Genomic DNA, 16,924 nt, shown 5'->3' with positions numbered 1-16,924 from the left:
ATATTTGTAGATTTTTACACGAACTATTAACGGGCAGCAAACAAAGCCCGACGCAAAAACCAGGAGCCAGAAACCAGGAGCCAGGATCCTGAATCCCGGATTCGAGTTCGGGATTGGAGATTGCGGGTAACTCGAGATCGTATCAGATGGAATGGGATGGTGTATACATTGATAGGCCTGTGTAAATAAGAGTACCGGGAATGACAGGGCACAAAATGGCGACTCAGGAGCAGAGGACCAAATAAAAGAGAACGAGCCAAGTCAGGTCAAGATGGAATAAATTTGAATTTGAATTTTGGCCATCGGTTCGAGTCGTCGGAGTCTCTCACCTGAATGGACCTAGACTTGCTGCTCCAGCTCTGCCAAAGGAAAATAACAAGATGGAAACTTTGCCAAAGAGAAAAACACAAAAAATGGGGAGAAAAAACAAAGTGAAAGGACACAAAACAGCCCAAACGAGACAATTTGTCAATCACATTTCGGGTGACAGACTGTGAGTGAGCAGAAAGAAGGAAGAAGTAAGTCGGAGAGCGGAAAGCAAAGTTATAGAATAAAAGTGTTTTATATAAATGAAATATTTTGAAATATTTCATATATATTCCTATTTTATAAAATTGAGTTTTAAGTCACTTAGTTAAATGATTTCCCTCGGGTTGTACCCCGAAATACGTGAATATAATTTGTGCTCGATATTCTCTCCGTGCAGGGGATGATTTGAGTGGTTTTCCCATCTTGTTTTGGCACGACCCCCGATTCGCAATGCAAGAATGAAAATGGCCAACAAATGCCGTCAGAGGACATGCAGATACAGCTGCCACAGAGCGGGGAAGATGCAGATGCACATAGGTTTCCTGCCCCATCCTCTGCTGTTTCAGATCCTTTGTGTGGTCCGTATCTGTGGGCGAATTGATTGGAGGCGAAGCCATCAAAGTGGCCATCGAAGCTGCTAACAGGCTGACCGCTGCCGCCCCACCTTGCACCAGGTTTCCCCCATTTCCCTGGCTCCTCTTCAGTTATCCTTGGATCTCCTATTACCCGGAGTGGCAGGTGTGAAAGACTTTCGCCGGGTCTTCCCACTTATCATCGAAAGTTTTCCACCCGGAGTTAAAGAACTTCTCTTGCAATTTTCGTTTGACTTTTGGCAAGTTTTTGTTTTATTCTCGATTTTCAATAAGTTATTTTTAACATTAGAATTATTCGATGGAGGAATGACACTTAGCTTGTGTGTAGTATGGTATGCTTTACTTATTTATCAATACTCTTCTTCGGAGGTTTCTATAGTAGATGCAATAAACTTTGGACTTGGACACAGGACACGAAACAATTACCACAAAACGCATTCACACTTAGTTTGATACATGACATTCGCGCACATAGATGTTTACATACAATAAGTGACTGTACAGATTTACTAAATATAGTTAAGATACTTGTCTAGTTTCTTTCCCCTTTCAACTTATAACTTAGTAACAAAAAAGGTTCATAAATGGGGGTTCTTCTCGTCTATTTACAAAACAAAACTTATGAGCTAAGGGCCGACATCGAGAAGTCAATTTAAGCTTACTCTTTGAACTATTTAATTTTAAGTACTCAGTCGCGTAAAACAATTTAATAAATAAATGGGTTTGTTAACTCAATAATCAAGTTTCATTTCAAAATCTTATGCATAGGTTTCCCTATGCGATAAAAAATAAATACATTTTTATTTTAAGTGACTTCTAAGTAAGTAAGACATTGATCAACTGGCCCTTAAAGTATTACTATGCCCTATGGTAATCCATCCGTATTTACAACAACAGCCAAGGTCCAGCTTAGGCCACTTCCAGGTCGGAGGACTCGTCGGCATCGCTGTATCCATTGGGATCGCTCTTGATGTGGACTAGTTGCGCGGAGTAGTGATCGGATCCGGGGCATTTCACGGGTACTGCGTTTCCGGTGGCAGTGGTGGTGCCGATGCTGCTGTTGTTGGTGCTGCTGGTGGTGCCGTTGGTGGTGCTGCCGCATTGCTCCTCCTGCAACTTACGCAGCCGCTCCTGCTCCTCGCGTTTTTGCTTGCGCCACTTGGCCCGACGGTTCTTGAACCACACCTGGAAAAACAAGAGGAAATACAGTCTTTTAATAATGGATAATTTATTTATTTCTAAAATTTATATAAGTTATTTAATAACTTATTACTTTAATATTAGTTCTCCAATGTGGTATAAAAAGTTTCATAAAGTTGAAGCTTTTCGCGCTAATAAACAAATACAGTCTCCTTCTGTTTTAAAAACTCATCCAATGAGAAAACGAGGAGGTGGCTAGGGTGGCTACCTAGGTTACTTTTGAGCGCGGGGCTTCAAAAACACTTTCATCCGTTTTGCTCGGAAATTCGCTCTTCTGCTTGGGATTTCTGCTCATAAATATTTTAAGTAATTTTTTCGTCCCTCCCTTGTTTTTTTCACGTTCCAAGGCTTCTCTCTCAACCTTGGCGGTTATCTTTTGGCCAGTTGCCAGGGACACCAATCCTCCCACTTCTGCCTTTTCAGGGTTTAATGAGATGACTTATTGTAATTGTAATTAATTGAAAATTCAGAAGAAGGCAGTAGAAAAGGAAAAGTTCTTTGTGATTTGAGGGTGGGAAGTAAATTTATGATTGGAAGAAAGGCCCGGGGTTACCGTTATATATTGATTAGTCATGAACAAATATTTAAATATTATTAAGGGAATCATTAAACTTGTATATTCAGCAAGCGAAAGCTGAAAACTCCGTTCTTTTAAGTCAGGTAAAAAAACCATTTTCTCTTCTCGGGCCGGATTTACTCATTGTTTTTATCTTTTTAATTAGGCTTTGGCCACGCCTTTTGCGCCTGTCAACCCGTTGGGCTTTTATACCCCACCTTTAACCCTATCCGCCTTCATCCCACCCACTGCTACTTAGTTAATTAAAACAAAAGGCGGCTGCGAAGTGACTTAGGGGTTAAACATCATCAGCATCAGGAGGTTATCTCTCTTGGGGGCAAGGGAAGATTTTATCTGAAGGAGGAGAGGGCGGGAAAGGAATCCGTTATGTAATCACCCTCATGGGCAGTGAACCCATCTGTCTTGTCATTAGCCCCCAAAGCTACCCCAAAAACCCACTCCTCCTCGGAGGGCGGAGTCTTTTCTCTCTTTCTCTGCGTTTTCCCCGGGAATTCTCCCTGCGATTCTCTATTTGCCCAATCCGAGTGCAATGGTGAATTTGCAACCCCTATATGTTTATTTGTCCGTCTGTTGTTGATTATTTGCTGAGTAAATACTGGCAGAATGCTGGCCCGAAACTCGCAGCCAGTCGGCCAGGAAAAAGTTTAATTAGAACAATTAGCAGCGGTGGGAAAGTTGATTTTCCACAATGTTATCATTCGAGGAAAAAGTTGAGTTTTCTCTGGGTTTCGCAAAATGTTTATGCAGCAAATCGACTGAATTTGTTGAAATAACAGACGAAGTGGCTGTGGAAAATGCGGAAATGTGGAAATGACGGGAAATGCGCTAAACTTATAAGCAAGGCATTATCAGCTGCTCTAAAAAATACGCATTTAGTTTTGCAGTAAATTAGCGCAGCTGCTTTCCCATACTTATTTGGTTATGATGGAATTTTTTTCGCCCTGGAAACCTTTGAACCTTGCTGGTTGCCAAAGCGTTTGATGCCCTGGCAAAATGGCAGTTGAATTTTCCATTTTCCACAGGGCCTAATTAGATTTTTGACAACTCCCTCTACCCTCGTATATTTGGCATATTTATTTTCATAATTTTCATAATTTTATGAGCTTAAGTTATTAAAACAACAGAACACAGGGCACGCAGTTCTAAAATTACGCAATGAATATGTGAATTACTCGGCTTAATTGTGTCAACACACAAACTAGCGAGATAATTACCTATGCAACAGTTTTAATCCACAAATTCTAAAACAAAAAAAAAAATCACTTAGCTGCGGGCGAAAAAAATCGACGGCGATTTTTACCGCCTGATTGGGTTTTTTCGGCATTTGGCGCTTATTAAAGTTTCATATTTTAATTAAATGTTGGCCAGCGAACCGCATTGAACCCTAATCCGGCGGGACTACAAAATCCATGTGTGTGTGCCGGAAAAAACACGCTCGCTCTGCTAATCCCGTAATTTGTACGGCCAACAGTGTTCCGGCGAACACTGGCAGCTCCTTTCTCCCGCCACGCGTTTTAAATCTGACTAACGCACAACAATTTGGCCATAACCGCAGGCGCGTTTTTTCCACTTTTCGCTGGCTGGCACGCTCGCAAAAATCGCAGTGAAAATTTGGAGAAATTAAATAAACAAAGGCGCAAAAAGTGTCGGTTCAAGGGGGCGGGAAAGGGGGATCTGTGTGGTGGGCGATTTCCCATGTTGATTGATAGCTTCAACAACATGCCAACAAAATGGCGAAACTGCATTTCCCCACTGAGGGAAAAATGCTTTGAATTGAAAACTCTATAAAAGTAAAGGAAGTTTAAGTAAAGAAGGAAGGGAAGTAAATTTTGTTTTCTAACCAATATGCTTATATATACTGCAAATATATTATAGCATACTATCAAACATATTTCTGAGCGCTTTCCTACCTCTTTAAAAATCAATCAACTTTTTCGGAAAGTAGAAGAAGTATAAAAAGATACTTGCATGCTCAGTAGGGCCTACTCTTTCAGTGTAAAATGGAAGCAGATGCATTTTTTTGCGCCAGGAAGCGTAGAACTTGACATGCATTGGCTCGCGCCTTCGAGTCGAGAGATTTCTGGAACCACTGGCCACTGCAAATATTGCCACAGATTTTTCATCCAAAAGCGCATAAATCGCTGATACCGCAGGAAAATCGAGGGGCCGTGGAAACTCCAGGGGCAAAAAGGCCGAAGCGGCACACATTCGAAAACGTGCATGAAATCCATTGAACAAACATACCCACGGCGGTTGATTTTTAATTAACTACAAAAGCGCTTTACGCTCCAGACCCCTTCCCCACCTTACTATCCTTCACCCCCTGGCAATTGGGAAATCAAGGGGCGGAGCATTCTGGCCGACTGACCATCAGATGTGTGTGTTATTTTTGGGTTTTTGGCCAGACTGCTGACTGCGTGGCTGGATTACTATGAAATGTTTCCCAAAATGCAGCACATGGTTGCACTGCTATGATAACTTTGCGCTTCGTTAATCGCTGCACCTGCTCTTTCGATTTTCCTCTTCTAATTTTTCCGTGTTTTTCCAAGCTCGGAAAATTTTGTCCACGGCAAAAGCCAAAAAACATTGAAAAAGCCAGGATACCAAAAAATAAAATGGAATCTCTCCAGGATAGGTTAATAAAAATGTGGAGCAAGGGGTTAAGATGGGGAAAATGGATGAAAAATGGGGCGGTAGGCGGTTGAGGGCAGGCGGAAAACTCAAAATGGCGGCTGCCTTTTTGCCAGTCGCTCTAATTAGTGAAAATTGGCAACACAAGTCGGTCGGAAACTTCGTCACCAAAGTGGGTGGCGCCACACTCTTCCCAACCCCTCATTTTCCCAATTTTCATCCGACCTTTTTTGGAAAATTGTTGACGCTGTTTCCGTCTGTTGTTGGATTAAAATCGCGCACCCATGAAAATTGCTCGTTACGCACATTCCCATTCCACTTTTTGACAGTGCATGTGCACTAATTAAAGAGTTTAAGATCGACTTGCTCTGAATCTCTACTTTAAAAATGGCTTCAAACAATAATACCATAAATAATATGGTTTAACAAAATTGTAATTTGAATTAAACCTTATACAAGTTTAAATTTATTTTAATAACGGCCTTTACAGATCGCGTTAGTACCTAATGCTAAAAATACTGGAAGTAGTGTTAGAAAATACACCAAAGCGGATCCCAACTGGATGTGGGAAAAAAAAGAAGAAGGAGGCTGGTAAAAGTTAAAAGCTTACGCGTGATTCTCCGCGATCAAAAACTGAATTTAATTGCTGAAAATTGTTGAAAACGACTGAATAAATCCGTTGTCATGTTGTGCACTTAATTATTAACAAAATGTTGTAAATAAAGCTATTATTCAAAACCGTTTCATTAATGGCTTATCGCCATAAAATGGAGGTAAAATTTTGTTTATTAAATGAACAAAGGACCATAAAAGTTGATATATGCGTTAAGTTCCAAATAAATCATAGACCATTTTAAGTAAAATATATATTTAAAGTGTAATAAATAATACATATAAAAGCATTATTTGCAATTATATGTATATATCCCGCCATTTCGGACTTCTTGGCTTTTAATTTCTTATTGGAAATGTCAAGTTAGAACGTTCTTGTTTGCTTTTGCGATAGAAATCTAAGTTATTATTCAAAAAGTTACAGTTTACAAATAGCTCAGAACATCATCAGCTAACTGTAATTATTTGAGGAGATGGAAAGAAAGAGACAAAAATAATGGAGACGAGTGAGAAGTTTGTTTACAAATATCTTGTATATCGATTGTTACAAAATTTAAAGTTCCTTGGCATAGCCAGCAAAATAAGATTTGAATGTTGTCTGTCAAATGTGCCCATAGAAAACCCATTAAAATAATGAATTTTTCATCCTTAAAAAAGCATTTATAAATACATTTTTTTCGAGTTATTTCCTTTTTTGTTAATCGCCTACACGGGCGACCTTTTAACAGCTTAGTGAGAAGTGCACCTGTCCTTCCCCTTCCACCTTTCACTTCCCACCTTCACTTTTCATCACCCACCGCCCCCTGACTTGTGGTGCGTTTTTTGTGTAAATTTATGCAGCTTCCAGGGCAATTTTCTCCCCCAGCGATAATATTTGTCTACGGTTACACGCTTCGACAGCCAAAACTGTAAAGCAAACATGGGAAAAGCGTCTGTCCCCTCGGAAAAGTCCTGCCCCTTCCATTTTCCATAGCTCAAGGCTGTAAACGCACTTTGCCGCCAGAAAATTCTCGGGGGATAACTGGAAATTCGCATCCTCGTAACGCAAGTGTTTGAATAATGGAAAATTATGAAAAATTATAACAACAGCATTTACCGAGGAAGTGGGGGTGTGAGATTTGCGGAAGGAAAGTGGGTTGTTGAGTGGCTCTCCCAGTGGGTGGTGGGTGGATGGTGGTCGTGACCTCGGGTAAAATTAACGGAAATCTGCTGATTCCAGCTCATTGCCGTTTTTAATTCAATTTCGAGGCTAAACAAACATCGGGGAGAGAAAGATGTGTTTATTGTGTCTAAAAAGAGACAACAATAAAAACAATAATAATAATACAGAAGCAATATTTTAGTTAATTGCCAACGCAGGTGGCCCGGAATAAAAGCTGAGGCCTCTCAATTGTGCAACTTCAAAGCGGCAACGCTTGAGACACGGGATGATCCTTGAAAGAAAGGCAGTAGGGTGACAAGCCCTTTTCAGGTCCTGGCCAAAACAAAACGACAAAGTAGGAGAATATCGCAGACACAACAGAGATCAGTTCACAATGGAGTGATGAGGGGTGATGAGTGGGCACATTCTTCGGCTCCTCCACTCTCTGTGTGTATGTCCGGGAAGGGGTAACACCAATATTTGTAGAGTTGAGCGATCGAAATTATGCCAAGCTGATGATTACTAATTTCTTGGCGACGACCGAAGACAAATATTTGAAATGCCCTCCAGGTATTCCTCCTCTATATACTCGCATGTATGTTCCTCTCTATCTGGCAGATCGGAGAACGAAATCACCGCGATCACTTGAGCTGCGGGATTAGGCGTATTTGACTTGCACGCACCAAAGAAGGCAAGGCGAAAAAAGAGAGGCAGACAGACAAAGGGAACGAGTTTGTTTGCTCTACAGGTAGAGCTACTGTTTTACGATCCAATCCAATCCCATCCCATCGAAACCAATCCGATCCGAAACCACCCGATCCTCGAGTGTCTAAATAAAAATAATAATTGTAAATGATGAAGTCAAAATAAGCAGATCATTTAAATGCCAAACGATGTTTGGATGGGAACGGAATAATTAAGAGAATTCAGAAGGCACTTTTGGTAACTGAAATTTATGAAATGAGAACATTATGTGAAGGTCTTAACTATAACTAACCAAAACATGGCAACTAACTTGTATGGCAACTTAACAATATTAATTCAATGATCATAAATTGGTTTCTAATATTATCATCTCGGAGTTTTTAGGTTCTCAGCTTAAAGATTAATAATTAAATAGAAGATCACAAATTGAACGGACTCTTCTCTGCTAGAGTAAGCTTTGTGTAGGCTTCGAATTTGTTAAGTTTTTCCCTTCTGTTTTCTCTTTTGTTATTGCTGCTGTTTGTCTTAGGCAAGATTTTCAATAATTATTGCCACTTATGGCCCGGCTGGGGTCTTAGAGAGACTGTCCAGAAATCGCGGGGCGCAGGGGGTCTCGAGTGGCAACTCTTGGCATGCAAATATGCTAAACAGTAGCAGTCACAAAAGCCGAGGTTCCAAGTTGGAAGCCAGACCTGAAGTTGATTATGCTGCTTAAGTCAATGGCGAGCGATGACTGAGCACAAGATTTACTTGGGGATTGGGATTGGGGATTGGAGAATGGGGATCGGGGCTTGGGTATGGCTGCCGTCTCTTTCTTCATCCACTTTGCTTGTCAGAGACAAGTTTGAAGTCTCTTTTTGTGTGTTGTATGTTAATTAGTCGCCCTCATGAGCCAGCAGATTCGAGATTCCCCGATTTCCAATTAGTTGAAAAGTTTTGAAATCATTTCCACACTTCGGTTTTTCATTTTTATCTAATAGCTTCCGCTCTGGTCTTGCAACCTGCATCTAATCCGCTTAGGATTCCAATGTTGGCCGCGGGTCACATTTGTCGCGTAATCAAAAAGCAGGCGTCAAATCGCCTGCGGGTTAAGTAACGCCACGCCTCTCATTATCCTAAATGGTTAGTAATGTTAATGTGTAAGTTGTCTTAAGCTGAAGGCCAAACATAAACCCACACCCCCTCGAGTGTCAACAAATGTCGCACTTGTCCGCCTTCGTGGATTCCAAAAGGTGAGGGTGATTGCAGAAGGGGTTCCTGTTTGGGGTGGGACGGGTTAGATTAAACATTTGACCGGTTGACAAACATATTGCCAGGGAAACGTAAACTAAGGGGCACCGGAAAGCGTTGCTAATCCTTATCAAAGACGCGGAATAGCCACCCATCAATGTGAGCTCAAAAATGTGAACAAATTAAATTGTCAACTTTTGTCGTCACTTTCTTCCTTGGTGACCTCTCAATTTGTTTGTTTGTTGTCGGGTTTCCTCGACACTAATGGACTTTGAATCACATTTGCCGACGTTAAAGGGATGGTTTATCCCTCCGGGCCCCCAGGGTGGGATTTACAAGGGAGCAGAAGGCATCAGGAATCCCTGCATATTTACATTACCAATGATACGATTCAGGGACAACCACCAAGCAAATAACCATCACCATCCGTTTAAACATGCGGTTGTGTCCCGAGTCCCATTACCCAAATTAAGTGAATCATTGGGATTGGCATTGTTTTGCTTTCCTCGGCGGAGAAGCCCCGCAAAATGTACGCGGCTAACAACTAAATAAACAAGACCAAGTTCTCAGAGGGAGAAATCGTTTAGAGAAGAGAGATGGCAGTGCAGATGCCGGAGATTCTCATTCTGATTCAGATTCAGATACAGATTCAGAATCTGATTCATATTGGTTAAGTGGAAGGGAGCGGGGGTGTGGCACTCAATTGGTTTCACGCGGGGAATTAAAATGAGCGTGAAATTAGAGCCAAATAGAAGAAAAGGTTGTTGGGTAGAAAGAGGGGGAGGTAGCAATCCTAGAACCACAAAAGCCATTGAAGTTTGATAATATTTTCCTTAAATTGAGATTAATCATACTCTGAACTCACCTCAACCCTTTCCTCTTTGAGATCCACCTTGAGAGCCAGTTGCTCCCTCAGCACCACATCCGGATAGTGGGTCTTGTCGAAGGTGGCCTCCAGTTGCTCCAACTGCTCCTCCGTGAAGATGGTGCGATGGCGGCGCTTCCTCTTCGGCGGAGGTCCATGACCCAGGTGTCCTAGGTGGTGCTGCCCGTGGCCGTGATGATGTGCGCCCAGATGTGGGTGGTGCGGATGTCCGTGGGGGTGGTGCGGGTGGTGTCCGTGACCCGCCAATCCTGCGGCTGCTCCGCTCACATGCGCCTGCATCTGAGCGGCAGCCACATGCGCCACCGCAGCCGCGTGCATGTAGTTTGGATAGAAGTTGGGGTACGCCACTGCAGGGAAAACAAAAGGAAAATTCATTATTCTCTGGCTGTAATAACAGTCATATCATCATCATATAAGCGCTCGAGAGAGGGACGGGGTAAGTGGAATATTCCTGGGTAAATCCTTAAAAATGCGCATAACGAAACGCGGAAAATAAAACGGCCGCCATGTTGGCTTTACAGTGGATGCAAAATGACTAGAAGCGGACAAAAAAATATGTATAAAAAATGTACCCTTAGTTTTTTGGAGTAATAAATACTGGCAAAATACTTCAAGAATTTCACAATGACCGTTAAATATTTGCATGGAACATTCCAAAACAGAATCTATTATTTTTACCCCAGCTGTAAGCATATGTGAGGCTTCCGTTTCCGGTTGCAGCAAGCTGGGGAAAAAAGTTGCTTCCCTGGTTTTTAATATTCATGTCCTGCGGGGGAGCCTTTGAATGAATTTAAGCGGGATTCTGCATAAATCTGCGCCGGAGATCCACGCTCGAATCAACACAAGACCGGAGCCCATCTTAAAGCCACCCCTGACCCAGGATTTCTCCGGTTTTCCGGCCCAATCTAAGACTTAGACCCCAATGCAAATCCTCTCACCGCAAAATCGAAGGAAAATGGAAGGGAAATGCGGAATCATCTTTCACGGATCATTGCCTAATTATGAATAATGCCATTCAGGCTTCGCTTGGGAACGGGAGTGGTTCTGTTCAGTGGGTGGAATTGAGGATGAGGATGTCAGGATGAGTGTGGGTGATTTCTGACTGCATGAGTGCGTTCCCTCAAGCTGTTTTCTGGGAGAACAAGGAATTCAAAAATATTCGTTGTTAGCTAAGAAAGAACCTTAAGCTTTCATAAATAACAATAATTCCATAACATCGATGGAAAGTGGTGGTAAGTCTATAAAAATTCGCTTGCAGCTTAAAGTTTAAATAAATTATATATGGTATATATAGTGGACTAATGTTAAGCTCACCTAGAAAATCTGAGGGAGAGGCGGCGAAGCCGCTTGCTGCTGCAGCCGCCAGGTGACCCAGATGCAGGCCAGGATGCTGCAACATGGCAGGAACCCTCTGCGGTCGGATGGGACTGGCAGCTGCGCTGGAACTGGAGTTTGAGTTGGGCGAGGCGGGGGACTCGGCGCCACTCCTCTTCAGTCCTAAACTGATGCCATTCGAGGTCAGTCCATTTTGGTTGCCATTGCTGCTGATGTGGTTGCCTTGGCTTGCAGCGGATGCTCCACCTTGTTGCCTGGAGCCCAAAATGCTGTCGATGGTGAATAGAGATGCGGCGGCAGCTCCTCCTCTCCGGTCCTCCTCCAGAATAGTGACTCCCGACTGGCTGCCATCGTCAGAGGAAGGGGTCTGACTCTGCGATTGCTGGTGGGCGTGTTGCTGCTGGAGCACCGATTGCAATCGCTGACCCAAGTAGCCACATTGCTGGGAGTTCAGGAGCATGGCGGTGGTCAGGTGATAGGCGGCCGAGTTGCCTGGGGATCGTGAGATCTGCCGTGGTGGCTGCTGCTGCTCTCCAAGATCGCTGGGCGATCTCTTTGAGCGTATAACCCGACGGCGGGGAGTTGGTTTCAACCATTTGTGCGAGCATAGAACCAGCAGGAGGTGGCGTGGGCGGCGGGGAGGGGCTGGGCGTGCTGACGACGGTGATCTTGAACTTGGCCTTCGAGGGCGGAATGTCTGGCGCCGTGTTGGGAGTGGTGGTGGTTCCTCCACCGCCTCCTCCTCCAGGGGTCCACAATGAGGAGAGAATTTTGAAGGAGTTTGTGGAACGTTCAAGATCGAAAATGTTTTTTTTTTTTGTAACACAGATTACTTTATTACAACTTTTTCTAACTCTTTAAAATCGAAGAAAAATCCACTAATTGGTTCAGAGAGTTAAATTGGAGTCTAGGAAGTTTTCCCGTCACTGGTTTCCACAGAAATTCAATCAAGGTAAAATTCACTGAACCGAACGATAATCACGCACCAGAATCGCGTCGTGATTTTTGATAATTTTCACAGGTTTTTCAGCCACCGGGAACCCTTCTTGTCCGCTCGAGCTGCGAAACTGTTGTGAGAGCGTTCCGCCCGACAAGTTGTCGAGTAGTCGTCAGGCCAGTTCTCGTACAGATATAGATACTTACTCTCAGATACCAGATACAAACGCACGGTCTGCTCTCTCGCTTAGCGGACATATTGGGAGTTCAGCCAATGGAATTGAGGCGAAGCCACGCCCTCAATGCTACCATATTGTTTGGCAGCGCTCTCTGGCTGCGGACCTCTCTCTATAAACCTTTCTCCCTCCCTTTCTTTTCATCGTTCAGTGTCTCTTTCCCTCGCTCTTGTCGGTGGTGGTTGAAGGTGTCAGTGTCCCCATCATGCAGTTTTCCAGGTTTTAAGGTTGCCAGGAGGTCTTTTATAAAGATGGCGCTATGGAGATAATGCCCCGCTCCCAAGCCCCCTTCATCCCAATTATTCTGTGTTTTTGTTGTATTTTTTCGCTCTTTACCTACTTTCTTTGGCCACTGACAGTTATTTATACAGATAAAGTCATCACTGACAGACCCACGGCCCCCCAAGAAAGAGATAGCTGTAGAGAGTGCAAAAGAGAAGGGGCGAGGGTGCACAAGGGATGGCTATACTGCAGCTATCTCGTTCACCCGAGTGGGCAGTGTGGGGTAGCATAAAAATGCTGATGAACGTGATGGGTGGTGAAAAGACTGGCTCTCTTCTCGATTTCAGGGGATTCTACGATGCCTCTGCCGGCGCTGTATCTTAAGAAGATAATGACTAAATTAATGCTTTTATGTTTCTGGCAACACATAAACATCATTATGCGCTCAATCCGCCCACGGAGATGCGCTGCTTCTTGCCCTGGTTCCTTTCTCCAGCTTCGTCATCTGGCCCCTTCGGAGGTTAAGGGTTATAGCTGAGGAGGAGAGCTGAATGCTTTATATAGCAAGCATTCTACCGAAGATAGTATACGGGAAGGTGAAGCTTTCGCAGGAAGCAAATTGGAAGCGCCCTACGAATAATCTGCAGTACTTTGGTGACTCTGGCGACCGTTCGCTATTGTTCCACCTCGTGTGTGTGCATATGAAAATATTTTAATCTAAAGTTTCCACATCAAACATGCCCAAGTGCAAAATCCCCAATGGCCCCCGGGGTCACCCGCACCCCCTCCCTCACCCAAATGCAGGAAAACAAAAGCTAAGCTACGACTAATGATAAATGCAACTCTGGCAAGCCACACACACACAAAAGCAAATGGAAAGCCAGCCAGGAAAACGAATGGAGCGAAAAGTCCATAGAATGTCACCTATTCGGGGACCACTTGGAAAATAATTCGCAAGAATAGTTAAGATTTGTTAAACATTTATTGTGTTAAAGGTACTCACATACATGATTCTGTATTGGGAAAGCTACCAATCGATGTAACTGTTATAAATTATGAATTAAATTAATATTTTATTATATGTAATTTATCTTAAATTAAAATAATATAAAATTGTAATTTAAGGCATTTTGCTCGGTGTTCTTTAAAGGGCGAAGAGGTCCTAAGAGCGAAGCTTTCATAAATGCAGATATTTGAGTGTGGGCCGGGAAATATGTGTGGAACTGATTAGGGGGAAAGGACGAGGGAGGAGTTGCCTGTCGCATATTGCAAAAGGATGAAAGGATGACGGCTGATGACGTCGAATGTGGCCAAATGCTTTTAGAAATTATTGAATAATTAAGCAGGCAAAGGACCGCAGGGCGAGGACGTTTTCTCTCCAAGGTTCTCTCCGATTCTCAGTGGATTCCCCATCCCATCTCTCCCTGGGCTTTGCTATTTGCCTTTGCACTGAACTTCTTACATGACCAAAAACTCCCGACGGGAAAACCGATGGAGGTGGTGCAAGTATAGAAGAAACTTCAGGGGGAGAAAGGCAAAAAGAAGAGGGAGAGAGGAACCACTGGGAGTGCGCTTCTCGCTAAGCTTAAAAGTTGGGCTGCACTTTTTCTATTATTTTCCCTGCATACTTTTTTCTGGAACTTTTTGATATTTTTCCCCTTGCTCCACGACTCTGACCTGATTTATTACCCCACTCGCTGTGCACTTTTTGTTTTAGTTCGTAGATTGAATTTTAAATAAAAAATTAAATTAACTCGTCTAAGTATTGTATTTGGTTTTGCGCCACTACCCTTCGATTGGCTGTGCGAAAAAGTTCAATTGGCAAAGGACTAAGCAAACATTGTGGAATAAAAGGTTTTTCTACTTTTCCATTTGAGCGCCGGAGAAAAAGCGACGGAAAACTGCGGGGAAAACCATCATCTTCTTCTTCGAACTTTTTCTTGGCCACCGATGATGATGGTTTTTATTTCGATTTTCTGTTGCCATTTCTCTTTCGACGCCCACGGCTACATTTTCCAGTTGTGCAAAATTAGAAAAGTTTTCCTCGCTCTCACTGTCTCTCTTTCTCCCTCTAGGAATTTTTCCCAGAAGCGGTGGAGCAGTGAGAGAAGGAAGCGGGGGTGGGAGGGCGTGTGCTTTGCGTATTTGTCTTGTTAAAAATTTAAGCGAATTTCCTCGAGAAGCCAAATCGAAATCAGCAGCAGAATCCGCACCAGAATCGGAATCAGATTCTTCGGATTCAGCAGTTAAATCCCGTGATGAGGATTTGCCATTGCGGCTGAGTCGCCTGCTGCCGACATTGATATGGTAATGAAGCCTCGTCATCGGTATCGCCTCTAATCCACGCCAGCAGTAGCAACCCCTGGATACATCTCTATATGGTCACACCGGTTTTCTCTTAGCAGTCAATTAAATGCCTAATCCAAATATCGTTTTATGCGTCGTACGGTCGATCCAGTCGGATGTTTCTCATGTCGATCCCAGAGGTACACAGGAAAAAATTGTAGTAGCAGAAAATTCAAGAACATGACGATATCTGCTGGTACCGTAGCTTTCTAATGGATTTTGACCTTTTGGTATTTGTAACATTTTTTTTAAATTCTCTATTTAAGTAATCCAAGTCGGAAGCCCTTTTGATATCAACTCTCTCAGTGTAGAAAGTAGAAGCAATTTCTGGCAATGGCAGCCGCATCAAGGGATCAGTCAGCTCAGGGATCAGGGATAAGTTTAATCTTGCGATATGCGTAAGCGTGCAAATTGCCTCGATTACGCATGGCGAGAAGGAGAAAGAGACGGGGCTATGGGATCAGAGAGAGAGAGGGATGGGTGGAGACAAAAGGTGCAATAAAACCGAAAACCCGTGCGGATGAATGGGATGCCATGGAGGGAACGATTCGGGGCGTGAGGCAAAACCAAAATGGTCGACAAAAGAGCCGCTTGATCGAGCGGGAAAGAGAGGGAGATAGAGCGGGAAAGAGACAGAGGGCGGCCATCAGGAGCAGCTGCTCCTTTCCACATCCCAAGGATCCGTGTTTTGGGTTCGTATTTGCGTAAACAAGGCCACACTTTGGTCAGGGCTGTTTGATATTGGGCTGTGGCGGGATTCCCGGCTTGTTTGATTTGCTTTGGGAAGATACTTCTGGATAATGCCTCAATTCAGGGCTCAATCGAATGGAGAAGTATAATGGAACCAAGTGAGAAATCAATTGACAGATAACCCCAAACAAAATTCTGATCTGAGTCCTCAGGCATTCGTCTTCCTTTAGAAGGTTTAATGGTTCAATTATTTGCTATTCGAACATTAAGCCAGATGAAAATTATTTAAAAAAGTGTATTTATGTCAAAATATATCTAAAACTGTGGTTTTACCAAGTACAAACTCAGGTTATATATTATTTCCTCTAATGGAATTGGTTTCCTTCTCCTTTTCCAAAAATCAAAAGCCCAAAGCAACTCTCCCTTCCATTCTGCTTTTAGGCTGTCATAATTGCTCGTGTTGATTTGATGCGTAATTAAAAATTTAAATTATGTGACCCGGGGATATTTTGGGGGCGCGTGGGTGGAAAAAATATGGAAAAGGGGCGAGAATGGCCAGTCAAATATTTGTCGAGTGGGAATGGCTGGGAAAACATCCTAAACGAAGGAGGTAAAAAAGAGCCTGGCAAAAGGCAATCCCATTTGCAAGAACTTTTGCTCTTTACCGAAAATTACTTCAACTCAATTAATTAGCCGAGTTTTCTTTGCAGAAGGACCTTTCACCACTTTCTAGCTGTTTCCATGCCCTTTTCAGATTGCTGTTTGTCCCAACTCTTTCTTGACAAATCTCGAAAATCAAAATATGGGCCTGAGACTGAGCCTCGACTGCAATCCCAGGTCCTGGCGATGTTTCAGTTGCTTCTGCTCCTGTTCGACGTATCCGTCACCTCTTACAAAGCAAAACAAATTGGCAAACAAACAAATCGCGAAAGGAAATGAAATCAAACAAATGCAAGGATTGCAAAGGTGAAAAAGGGAAACAAAAATAAAGGCTCAGTATTGGAATAGCAAAAATATTATTGGGAAACTATTTGGGAAAATATAAAAAATTGATCAGCAAACTAGTGAGAGTACAGAAAACGTATTTCAAAAGTGTATGAAGAAGGTATACGAGCATGTAACATTATAATGTTGATGCTTAATAATTATTATTGGTAGAAAATACTCTGAAGTAGTAAATTGTTATATTGAATTTGATTTTCACAGATTGGATTGTGTATTTTGTAGCAGTGTAGGAGCAGTCCCTCTGGAGGCTTTTTTTGCAGCGTGTGTGGC

General features: G+C 43.0%; 1 protein-coding gene across 1 annotated transcript; it reads right to left on the bottom strand.

Moving 5' to 3' along the window:
- Positions 1–1,124: 1,124 nt before the first annotated feature.
- On the bottom strand, positions 1,125–12,071 carry LOC108110526 (homeobox protein goosecoid). Its single transcript, XM_017219607.2, is given in 4 exon segments — positions 1,125–2,087; positions 9,864–10,231; positions 11,199–11,775; positions 11,777–12,071. Coding segments are annotated over 4 exon segments (1,272 nt in total). The 5' UTR covers positions 11,828–12,071; the 3' UTR covers positions 1,125–1,811.
- Between the last annotated feature and the right edge of the window lie 4,853 nt (positions 12,072–16,924).

Source organism: Drosophila eugracilis, unplaced genomic scaffold (assembly GCF_018153835.1).
Source record: "Drosophila eugracilis isolate 14026-0451.02 unplaced genomic scaffold, ASM1815383v1 contig_2152, whole genome shotgun sequence".
In the NCBI taxonomy this organism is placed as follows: Eukaryota; Metazoa; Arthropoda; class Insecta; order Diptera; family Drosophilidae; genus Drosophila; species Drosophila eugracilis.
The sequence above is the reverse complement of the archived record's forward strand: the minus strand, read 5'-3'. Positions and strand labels throughout refer to the sequence as shown.